The sequence below is a fragment of the Syngnathus acus genome, chromosome 13, assembly GCF_901709675.1.
Source record: "Syngnathus acus chromosome 13, fSynAcu1.2, whole genome shotgun sequence".
NCBI classification, from domain to species: Eukaryota; Metazoa; Chordata; class Actinopteri; order Syngnathiformes; family Syngnathidae; genus Syngnathus; species Syngnathus acus.
The window spans coordinates 12,950,809-12,963,185 of NC_051098.1; the positions used below are offsets into that span (position 1 = coordinate 12,950,809).

At 45.5% G+C, this 12,377-nt stretch overlaps 1 protein-coding gene across 2 annotated transcripts in view; it reads right to left on the reverse strand.

The window, feature by feature from the left end:
* Nucleotides 1–6,806: 6,806 nt before the first annotated feature.
* Nucleotides 6,807–12,377, reverse strand: part of cntn5 (contactin 5) — a 46,349-nt gene continuing 40,778 nt past the window's right edge. For both annotated transcript variants that reach the window (XM_037267980.1, XM_037267979.1), the window contains exons 19-24: nucleotides 9,328–9,562; nucleotides 9,142–9,251; nucleotides 8,714–8,900; nucleotides 8,508–8,620; nucleotides 8,257–8,425; nucleotides 6,807–7,498 (exon numbers count right to left, since the gene is read on the reverse strand). In XM_037267980.1, the coding sequence (XP_037123875.1) occupies nucleotides 7,410–7,498; nucleotides 8,257–8,425; nucleotides 8,508–8,620; nucleotides 8,714–8,900; nucleotides 9,142–9,251; nucleotides 9,328–9,562 (903 nt within the window). In that variant the 3' untranslated portion in view covers nucleotides 6,807–7,409. The remainder of the gene's footprint in view (nucleotides 7,499–8,256; nucleotides 8,426–8,507; nucleotides 8,621–8,713; nucleotides 8,901–9,141; nucleotides 9,252–9,327; nucleotides 9,563–12,377) is intronic.

Sequence of the window (12,377 nt, forward strand, 5' to 3'; positions counted from 1 at the left end):
GATTTTTGGTAAATCTAGAGATAAGACAATCTTAGCCCGGGTTGTTAGCGAGAATTTTTGTTACATGTGTATTTGATTTTTTTTTTTTTATTTCAAAATCAAATAATCTGTAAAACAATTTGTTCCGAGGAGGATGTTTGTAAAATGAGTTTGAAATGATATTTGTGGTTTAGTATTACATTTTGCATTGAAACTAGGAATATAAACAACTATTGATTATACCTACAGTTTATGTACACGAAATCTAAGTCACTCAAAATGAAAAAAAGATAAAGAAAGGATCAAAACAGAACATAAGAATCACCATGTTGCTCATTTACATGGCGGGCCCACTGCTGGCCTCGCATTTGCCGTTTCCATGGCGATTTCAGACAATTTATTGTGGTTGTTCAGACAGCAAATGCACAGCACTCCACAAAATAAAAACCTTGCGCGGTTCAGCTGTCTTTTGAAAAAGCTGCAATTGAAAAATGCAAGTGGAGAAGGACGCCGTTGCACATTGAAAAATGCCTGCATTCACTTAGGGCAAATCTATAAAGCAATAAAATAAGCAAATACATCAATTTGCCAGGGTACACACGCTTGCTCAAATTGGTGAGTTTGAGTCCTCAAAACGTATTTTTTTTTGTGAAAAAGAATGTTAGCAAACAAGTTTTGGATGCAACATCATTTTCCAACCCGAGAGTTCTTTTTTCCGCAATAGACGACGATTCAAGCGGCACTGAGAAAATGAATGACACTCAAGGGCTTTTCATTTGGAGCCAAAAGCCCAAATGCAAATAAAGGCATTTCAGCCTTTCCCAAGAAAGCTCGGCAGTGGCCTACGTAATTCTTTTCGCTTGATGGAAAGCGCTCGGAGTGATTTATCTAATCAAGAGCGTCTCCGCCGCATCGCCAGGTGCGCCGGCGGAATACTAAGAAAGCTCAACTTCCAGTTGTTGTCTAGGAAAAGCATCAAGGTAGCCGCCACACACACATTTTGGCGTGCTGGGACAATAAGCCATCTCAGATGGCAGCGAAAAATGCTACGTTTGTAGCATGTAGCCTGCGAGTGCATTTCAATCAATTTGCCAGTTAAAATATTTTTTACAGGTTCATCTTCTCAGCGTTAACTTGTCATGTCCAGATGTTAGCATCTGTGTAAATGTGCTTTTTGTGCAGCAAATCGAGATGAGCCTCGGAGGAGCGTCGGGCTCAGACGTCGGGTCGCAGTCGAGATGAGCCACTTTGCATTGATTTTGTGCCAGAGCGCGACACGCTATTGATCTCCTCCCAACGGAAGGAAATCTTTGCAGCATCATGTCACATTTGGCCGTTCGCGATGGAAACGGGGATGTTCCATTGACGCTTTATCAGACTCATGGGGGGGGGCACGTCGATTTTACCCTCATTGCCGCGCGACTGTCGTCTGAATTAGAGCCACTTCAGCCATTTGGCTCGATGCGTGAGAATAATAAATAATGTATAATAAAATGTGGTGGCTGTTCAAAAGGAGAAACAGTCATGGCATCCTGTGAGGAATGTCATCCGTGAGCACAGCCAACTTGCTGTTGATTATTTATGTTTTTAATTATTCATTGATGTAAAAATGCCATTAAAGGGAATAGAGACAGATTTCAGATTGAACTCTTCCTTCCATATTTCTCCACTTGTTCAATTATTCAAATCATACTGAGTTGTGCGTTTTCCTCGTTCCCTAAACTACCATATTTTTTCAGGATTTCACATTTTGACAAAATGGAGGGGAGAGGGGCTTTTCAATTTTAAATTCAATTAATGATTGTTTCTAATTACTATTATTACATTTACTGTATGCTTAAATAGTCTTTAGAATCATTACAAATGTGGGAAAAACAGACTATTCTAGGTACTAGAAGCTGTTTTGAATCTGGATCCGATTCAGATTGCCCGTTTGGTGCCAATGTAAACGCTAACAGGCGTAATTGTTTACTGAGCATTTTCTCAACTTTTTTGTACTTAGTTTTCCTTCCATACACCCAAAAACAATAAAATAAGTGAGCTCTGTCAATGTGCACCGCAAGCTCGAGTGCGGGCTAAACTCCCAAGAGCCATTTCCTCCTTTGAGCTTAAAGTCGATAAGGTCAAACCCACAACATTAATCACGGGGGCTAACAAAAAAAAGGAAAGTCAGCATCTCGGTACGAGCTCATTAAGTGTGAATCTCTGCGTGCATTGCACTTCTGCGTGCAATTGGAGGTGTGCAAAGCTCCTCTGGCCTTCAATTAGGAGAACGTATCGACACAAGTCTTCGTCACAGCTGACGTGCCGCTGTTTGTCACGTTGTGGTTGCCATCTGCAATTTGCCTTCCTCTTGGCTGCACTGCCTTCAGTACTTCATAGGGACATTTATTTTTTGTCCAATCAGATTTTCTCCAACGTTACTTGAGACTTACGTATGTTTCTTAGGTTTGCTGCCTGGGCGGCAGCGGCTCAGGATGGTGTGATGTGAGGATCATCTCACTTTGGTGATTGCGTGAAAGTGAACATGGGCAGGGTGGGTCAAGGGGAGTGTAGGGTTTTCGATCGGGTCATTGATTGGTCAACTATCAGCCGTTAGATGTCGGTAACCTGCCTGCGGGACCTGCTTGATGACTGAGGGAATCCTTGGCTGATGATTTTAGCGTGCTACATTTTGGAGGGCCGCTTCAATTTCACATTTTCTTCTGAAACTGAAAAATATTTGGTTTTATTCTGAAACTTTTCCTAGACTCATTCAAATCATTTCTATGTCAGCAAAAAGAGGTCTTGTGGTAATTAATAGCCGTGAAAGGTAGCCTTCCATATTTTCCACTTACTTACAATTCCAAAATCGAAATGTTCGTGATATTTTGGAAGGTTTTCACATTCATTAATTTGTCGTCATTTAAATGTTTGTATTTTAGCCTTAGCATTTTAGCAATCCAGAGATCCTTGTTAAAAATGTTGTGACATTGTTTTAAGACCAAATGCGGAATACATAGAAAGCATTCAGGTCATTTTGGGCAGAGGGAATAATTTGAATATTGAACAAATTGCAGCTGTCGGTTTAATTGTCGAAGGTTTCCGGGCTGTCTTTAAATTAGCAAAGTGCAACCAAGCATCACGGCAGAAGCTTTGGGATTTTGTCTCACTTGGCTGTCTTGTTAATGAAACTTTTAACTTTAGTGTGTCTTGTTAGAGTCTGAGTGTTATTTAAAAATATCTATTTCCAATTGAGATTCTTTTCCCCCAGTAAAGGATGTGTGTATTGACTGGCTCTAATTTGAGAGAATTGATTATCGGATGGCTCTTAAAGATTATGTTGTGTGGGTTGTATTAAGAGTGATTTCTCCCCCTCCATCTTTTGTGACGATCAAAATAAATCGAGATCTTCTTGCGTGTTGGTTAGCTTGAGCAGATCGCATCTGACAAGAGCAGTAAGCTCCAAAACCAACCTGGACATTTTTTTATTGTCGTGTGAGTTGGCTCACTGACAAATCGGTTCAGATGTTCAAAATGTGCGTACCTGGCTTTTGTTTGGACTTGTGGGAATAACCATTCTGCCGGCTGCCACTGTTGGTTGTCATATCTCGTCCCGTGTGCGGCGCGGGGACGGCCAATTGCAGAGCTTTCACAAAAGCCAATTTAATGGCGGAGATTGGCCGCGGAGAGGAAGCCGCCAGATGAGCACAGTGCGACCCTTTGACTGTTTAACAACTCCGCTTCAGTTTAAAGGAACCCTCGGATTGGCCTCGGCTGATCCTCGGCTGCAGCCCTTTTAAAAAAAAGGGCCTAGCCGTGAACCGGATACCGCCCCTGAGGATAAACCTCGACGTTTACCTTTTCTTGCAGATTGGACGGCCAGGCGACAGGTCAGGACGGTTCAATCCGCGGAGGAGCCAGTGCATTAGAGGAACAGATTAGACTTTGATCCGTCCGAATCTAAAGGCAATGAATAAAACATTTGGTATTAGGCTCAGATCCACTTGTTATTAAGGTCTTAAAAGCTGAGCGGAGCAGAGGACGGACAGAAGGCAAGGTTGCAAGGAACGCTCGTAATTTAGCGGGCAGAAAACGCCATTTCCAGTCCAGGCAGACGGCAAGTGCGCCCTTCCGAGCGTGACCTTGAGGGAGATGATTACCTTCTCTTGAAAAACCGAGGGCACCTCCACATTTTGTGTTTCGGTTCTCGTAGGAAGGCTACCCAGTCACTGAGGCCGCCCCTGAAAAAAGAAACACCATGTTCGCATCCCATTGATGCTCAAAATGGGGGTCGGGGGCCCACAGGGGCCTCCGGCTGTACTTTGGGGGTCTGCAAAGTAACAGTGGTCAGCAGCAAATTTGAAACCGAGATGGCTCGATGTGTCCCTTAATCTATTTGTTGATACAGAGTTCAAAAATAGCTTTGCTTTTTCCTTAGCGCATCAGATTTTTAAAATGTTGTAATTTTTTTTTTTCTAGGTTTGACATTTTTAAGATTGATGCAATCTTTGTAAAAAAACTTCAAAGATTTAAGTAAATGGTAGCTGATGAAGATTAAAATAGAAGCAAATTGATTTGAGAATTTTTGTTTTTGCAGTGATACCTCTTGACAATAACATGACCATTTCTGCTCTCCTTTTTAATCTAATAATACACAGAAATTAAAAAATTGTCAACGACTATGGAAACTAAAAAAAAAAAAAGGAATAAAACACACTTTCTTCTGGTGTGCCACCTGCCACTTGTGTTTTTACCGTGCTGTTTGTCACTTTGTATTTTCGCCGTACCCTCTGGCTTCTCTCATCTTCACCCCCCCCCCCCCTTTGAGTTGAGAACAAAAGCTAACTTCTTAACGTCCCTGCTGGGATTTGCACTCAGACCCATCCGCCAGCATTCAACTTGCCGACACTCTGCGTCTATTTTGGTTGTAGAACCTGCTTTAAAGGTGAATCGAATCATGTACGCAATGAAAAGTGCAGTTGTAGAGCTCAGTTTTGCCCGTCATATGAAGGAGAGACAGCCTTTGATGGTTAGACTAATTAGAAACCGACAAACCGAGTTTTTATGTTGGTTACACTAGCAACGTGCATATCTGTAGTCAACTGGCAAAACAAGAGGCCGATACTAAGCAACCGAGTCTCAATAAAAAAAAAAGCCAGCGTGTCCAAAAAGATTGGGCTTTTTTTACTTTTCACACATTTGCACATGAACGTCCTCCCTAATGAGGACTCGCAGCAGGACGCTTCTGCGCTTTAATTTTGTTACGAGGAGGCGGCGAGCGCGGTGCCTTTTAAATTGGCTGCTACTTTAATAGTGGCTGCAATTAAAAAGGCGAGGCGATCGTTGACGAGAGCGAGGCGTTAATGAAAGCATTTCTGCGCGCAAACGAGGGCCTGCCTCAACAAGTATGTTCTCAATCATCATCCTTAATGTCCTCATTATCAAATACAAAGTCCGCAACGGAAGCCAGATTCAACCTCAGAGCATGCGATTGGGAGGTAGCTAAACTTTTTCCAAAAAGCAAGCAAAAGTTGCTGAGGAACACAAATCATAAGTTGAAGCAAATAAATGAATGTCAAAGTCAAACAGGTCACGCTGTTGCTTTTATTTTCCCGCGCTGGGCTTCACTCGCTTTACAGGCCTCAACACGGCTTCAATTAAGACGGCCATGATTAGCGCTCGGGTGCAAGGCGGGAAAAAAAACAGAACAAAAAAGTCAGCGTGTTGACTCCGGCTCCAAAGCCGCCGCTGCCGCGCTAATCCTTTTGTTCACATTAGTCGGCACATGGCGCGCCTCCCTAATTCTCATTCCCGAGCAGCGAGCGGCTGAAAAAAGCAAACGTCGCGGAGGAGGAAGAAGCGCATTAGCATGAGCAAGCAACGCTCCAAACAACAACAACAATCCCACTTTAAACAGCTGAAAGCCAGCCATCGTCTGTTCTGACCTTTTTGTTAGCTCCGCTGCTAAGCCCGCAGGACTAGCATGCGCCAAAATCATGTTTTGCGCTTATTCAAGTTGTAAACTCAGCTAATGCGGTGGTGTGAAATGGTCTGACATTCTAACCGCACACACACACACAAATGCACGGCAAGCATTAATTGCTGACACGCTAGCTCGTGGCTCTCCCTTGCAGAAAACACAATCCATTATCATAAATCACATGTGCCAACACAGACAACAGCTGCATGAATAATTAAAGGTTGCAACACGAGCGCTTGGCTGCGTGCGTGTGTCCAAAAGCAACAAAAACAATCATAAAAACTGAATACGTAAAAAGAAATCAATGTTTGTGCAGTCCAGACACAAGTTGGAGCACCTTAGCATCAATGTCCTCCTAGTGAACCAAAATACAAAAAAAGCGCTCGGAGCAATGCGGCTCCCGAGTGGTCGACCTGCTGAGCTGTGCTTCTTGCAGAAAGTTGAAAAAAATGTCTATCTTGGGTAATTTGGATGGTTGGGACGGCAAGGTGGAGGATTGCGAAGGAAGTTGGCCGCACATATTTATGCCGCCTCTCAGTCAGCTCGGAGAGGGAAGCGATGTTGGCGCGGGTCCCGTTTGGCTCCCGCACGGGATGTTGGCAAATGAAATGGCAGCGCCGTGTGACAAATGAAATGTTTGCCGTGTCTGAGTGCTGACATTTAAAGTCAGCTGCAACGGGGGCCAGCGAGAAAAGGTCCCCGTCCATCGGCTCCACTTTGGAAGCCTTTTGTGTTTGGAACGACGACAACATCGCTGAGTGATTTTGTTACTTTCATTTTGATACGAGCGCAGCACAGAGATTGATTTAAGACATTTTGCGCCGCGTGGCATTCCGACCCGAACAAAATAGATGACAAGAAGTCATGATTTTAAAAATAGACATCACATTTATTGGTCACCAGGAGTCGCTACTTCTGCCTACTGTACTTCCATCAACGTGACCACCGAAGTGCTGCTACCAACAGAAACGAAGCTGACACACGCCACCGTCTTCTTCTCTAAAAAGTAACACCGTGTACAAAAAGCAAGTCTCGAAAAGTAGTCCGAGTTGTCCTTGTATGGTCAATAAACAAAAAAAAAAATTAGAGTTTTCTGCCGCCCGAGGAAAGAGGCGGTGTGGGGGCGGGCGATGCGCACGTCCCAGATGATCCTGCTCGTGCTTCCGCTGCATTTTTCCGAGAGGTTTTCGTGCTCCGCAGACCCCGGGAGTCAATGAGATGAGCACTTTATAAAAAATAAAAAAAAAACTCCCTCCTCACATTACACACGACAGCACAACACTAGCGCGATGTTGGACACGAAACTAAACGGGTGACGAGATGACTCAACTCCCCCCGTCCGGACCTTTCCTCCTCCGCGGCAACGCCGTGCGGCGGCGTCAAAGAGAATTCCCCCCCCAAAAAAAAAGAAAAAAAGAAAGGTCGAATCCATTCCTCTCCGATCAAAAAGCATGAGTGTGAAGCGGCCTCACCAGGACGCTGAAGGCACCAGCAGAACCAAGAGCAACGCGGGCCACGCCAGGTTCGCTTTGCACTCGCCGCTCTTTGCTCGCACACCTGACAGGAAAGAAAGGGGGGAGATTTAGGAGTAGCAACAAATCATTATCAAATTAATCATACTACTTAATTCACTTAACATTCTGAGAGCGGGCAACTGTTGCCACGTCACACTTACGACAAAGTATTTTTTAGCCTTTGTTTATAGCCATTTTGACTTGGATGAGAATGAGGGCGCATTGTTATATATATATATTTTTTTTAGACAGCCCAATTTTAAAGCAAGTCAATTAGTTGATTGGAGTTGTTGGATGGAAGCTGAACGTCTGCACTACATTTCCAAACATATTTTGTGTTGTGTTGTGTGTGTTGAGACAACTGTGTCATTGTCCAAGTAATTACGGGTGCAAACAATACAGCCAGTTAAGCGGCCACGAGGATAAAACATCTGCTGGGCGGTCTTGTCTCGCCGACGTGCCGCTAGCAGGTTAATTGGCCGAGCGCGTCCGTGAAGCGTTGTGAGTGTGGGCGAGGTAATTAAAAGAGCATTAGCCAAAGAAAACTTTGTTCAGGCAAGAGCTCGGATTGCTTAATTACAACGGCTAGCATGGAGCTATGCTAGCATGCTACCTGTTGTATCAAAATTGTTAATGATTGAGAGTAAAAATTCAGTTTTGCTTTTTCAGAGTCTGTACTTCTTGACTTTTAGTTAAGTAGGAAAGGAATGTAAGCATCTGCCATTATTTATGTCTGTGTACTTTTTCCCACCTGTAAAATCAAAGCTAGCAAACGAACGGCGAGCGAGCGCGGCAGCCTACCGGAAGAGGTGACGAGTCGAATTTGCGAGCTGACCGCCCCGTCGCCGCCCTCGCTGAGGGCTCGCACCTCGATGACGTACGTGCCGCCCTCGGGAAGCGACAGCGTGGTGGACGGGTTGATGGTGCGGGTCACCTGGTTGTGGCCTCGGCCTTCCTGCTTGAGTAACACCTGCGGCGCCGCAGCCACACCAGAGGCCTTTTCACGTGTGCGCGTGTGGATTTTACGTCGACGCGGAAAACGGGTCGGTTACCATGTAGCCGATGACGTCGGATTCGTTTTCCTTGGCCTTTACCGGGTCCCAGCTTAAAGACACGTTGTTGCCCTCTTGAATCCATTGCAGATTGCCTGGAGGCTGCACGGGCGCTGAAGAGCCACAAAGGAAAAAAAAAAAAAAAACATCAGCATAAGAAAAAAATTTAAAAAATGGGGCGGGGTACACGGTATGCTTGAACTTACGGGCTTTCCTGGTCTTGGCCATGACCGAGGCACTGGCGGGTCCTTGCCCGATGTTGTTGAAGCCTTTGACGTTGAGCACGTACTGGCTGTTCCCTTCCAAACCCCCCAGGAGCAGTGAGGTCTCGTTCTTTGCGGTTCTCTGCGTCCAGCCGGAGTCCTCCTTCTCGGACTCTTTCCAGCAGCTCACCTGGTCACGGTTAAAATTTCAAAACTTGAATCTCAACGGGAGAAGGGAATGAGTGAATGATTCCAAACACTTGAGATTCTTTTGTAACTCCTGTCAACAACCATCTACAAAAAAAAGTCCAAGTCAGGCAATGAAGTCTTAAAACTGTCAACTTAAGTCTAGTACAAGGGACTCCAGTCACATAACTGTGCGCGGTGTACCTAATGAAGTGTCTGCTTGATTCATCTGAGCGTAAGTGCACCTCGTATCCTTTGGGTCTTCCGGGTCCAGGGTTGGGCGGCCTCCACGTGACTCTTATTTGCGAAGCCGAGATTCCGTAAGCTTTCACGTCGGACGGCGCCTCTCTGGGCTCTGCACACGCACACATATTGACAGGTTTTTTTTTCTCTTTCTTTCCAAAAACAACAAGCCACAAGTTTGAGCTCACCGCCCTCGGCCGAGTAGATGACGACGACCGGGCTGAAGGGCCCGTCGCCCTTGTTGTTGTACACGCCCACTTTCACCTCGAAGGGCGTCAGCGGCGGGAAGGTCTCGTCGCGGTACTTGTACGTGGTGGAGTCGGCCGACGTCACCATCTTCTCCTTCCAGCCGCGGGTGCCGTTGGCGCGGAAGGCCACGATGTAGCCGAAGCCCTCGCCATTTTGGAACTCCTCAGACACGGGCTGGAACGGAAAGAAAGCACAAAAAGATTAATTTTTTTATAATTATTTTACTGCGAGGCCACAACAACCATGAAATCATGAAGATCTAGTTTTGACTATTTTAAAAAAACAACAACACAAAACTCATATTGCCACTTTTTTTTTTAACCAATTTAAAACGGAAACACACATTGAGCAGTTTCACTTTTGGAAGAACCACTGAAGAAACAAACTTTTGTCATCTGGAGCAATTTCCTCTCCGTTTACTGTAATTCGCCGCCAGTGTTCATAAAGCCGCCGTCTGTTGCAAGGCGAGCGGCTTGGCGGCACATTTGCAGCGAGACATTTGTCTCCCGGCATCCCTGACAGGAGGACTTTTTTTTCTTCTTCTTCTTCTGTTGGATGACGGCTCCCGAGTTGTCTTCCAGCAACTCCATCCAATCAAACGGCAATTCATTAGGACGGAATTCAATTAATTAATGCGAGCCGAGCGGCTTAAGGGTCTGGCTAAATGCGATATATGGAAAGGAGCCGCCGCCTTTTTGCGTTTAATGGAATATGTTTTAATGACGGTGCGTGACAGCCAATATTAATATTAATCAAGAGTGACTTGAAGTGCCACCAATTCACATTTGCATGTGTTTTACACAATTTGAAGTCGGTTCCTCTGGAAGGAATACACGAAAAGCGTAACGATGCCAAACGGGGGGATCGAACCTGGAGCCCTTTAGTGACGAGCCGCATCGTCGGTCGCAACACGATGACATGTCAACTTTGAGGCCGGGTTTTTCTATCAAGTACTTGCATTCAGGTTGGTTCCAAAATGCACTTTAAGTAGGAAATGAAAAATATGAATCAAAATCATACAAACAGCTCGGCCGCTTCCAAGTGAATCGGCTCCTGGCTCAAATGAGCCGCGTCCTCCCCGGTGCTAATGGCGGGAGATGAAAAGGCGCTGACCAATCACCGTGACCGCGCTCATTACAGGGATGATCCGCAGAGCTAAATGAGCTGTCATCAAAGTGGATCATTACGGCCGGGCCGGCCGGTGACGCTTTTAGAAGCGGCGTGAACCGACGGCGTGGGGCAGCCACGTGGACAGAGCAAAACGGCTCGGGTCTCGATGGGGTTCAATCATTCACAAGCTCCGAAATTTCTTTTCCGAATAGACAATTTTTGTTTGTGGCGTTTCGAAAATATTGTGTACTTCTTGCAAACACGCCTTACTTTAATTTCACCTGACACCAAAAAATCAGCCAGGGCAATTTGCATCAGGTTTGATCAATCTCATTCCCTCTGCTAATTTCATCGCCAAGATTTGCATATACTCCTCCCACAACGGCAATTTAGCGTGTTTGGCAGGCACAATCCGGAATGCGCCCAGTTGCAACATTAGCTTCCAAAATCAAGTCAAAGCTTTTCGTAAATCAGGCCCAGAGTGGATCATGCTCCTGGGTCAGAAAGACTTTAGCCTGTTCTGGGTTTTACCATTCCTGGCATAAATCATTTATATGCGGACTGATAAAGTAAGTAGATACTTGTGTAGGCTGTCAAAGGACAAAAAACTATTCAGACACTCCAGTGGGCACACGTGGACAGCGCCTGATAACTCCCGACCAAGCGCTAATGGGCTCGGTGACTGTGAGGCCAACCCTAATGGACGCCCCCGCGGAAAAGCAGCCGACTGTTTAGTCATTCATCCCGCTCGGACGCCGTCCGGCCAGCCGGCCGTCGACGACCCTTCCGCAGATGATTGCAGAAGCCTTGCCCAACGAGCCGCCGCCGCCGGCAAAAAGGGCCGCGTCTCCTTTCATAAGGGCCTCCATCGATCACCTGGCCCCCGCTGCTGATTTATTCCCAAACGTGTTGAGCGGCGACCGGAGGAAAGAGCGCACCGGCGGGAAACCAGTTGAGGTTGCAAGAGAGAGGAGCTTGTCAAATTTATGGATGACAGTGAGGCGGAGTGGAGAGACATCATCACATTCATATTTCTTATCACTCGCTCACATGAGTGAAAACCTCCACCAAGGCCAATGGAAAGCACCAATTGCACCCAACGTACTAAATCGAGTTCTTCCTCCGGTAAAGGGAAGAAAAATATTAGAAACAGCTCTCAGTGTGATGCAGTGCAGTTGTACAGACACAATCTTAAAGGTCCATCCAACACCCGCTGCTGGTCCTCTACAATACCAAAAACATTTTAACACTACCAAATCTGATTGCTTTGACTTAATCAAACAATGCTACATTACTTTATCTTTTGGTTTTAGCCTTAGTTGTCTGACTACAAACCTGCCCCACTGTCCATGGTGTTCCACAGGGTTCAATCTTGGGGCCTCTGCTGTTTTCATTGCATTGCAAGAGAAGTTATGATACACTCTTATAAAAAAAAAAAAAAAAAAAAAAAAAAAAAAAAAAAAACTCCATGTTTTAGTGATGTTTTGGGGTATCTGTAAGGAATTAATGTCATTTCCATTCATTTCAACGGAGAAAGTTGACCCGAGGTACGAGTGAGTTGTGGTCAAGGAATGAATTAAATTCGAGTTTAAAGTGGACCACTGTATTAATATGCTAATTGGACTTAAGCCAACAATATGTTTCATCGGCGCCTCGGTCATTGACACCAACAGGCATCCATTCCATCTGGATGACGCTCGCCCCTCCACCCATCGCCCCTCCACGGCCTACGTTTCCACTCCTTCTCCCAGTGGCAGTTGGGCTGCCAGGCCCTACTTAATAACAACTTGATTGCACATCTGTTCACCTTTCCCCCTTTTGCGAGAGTGTCCTTCAACCCGTCTTAATTACAAATTCTTGGCCTTGCTCATAGTCAATC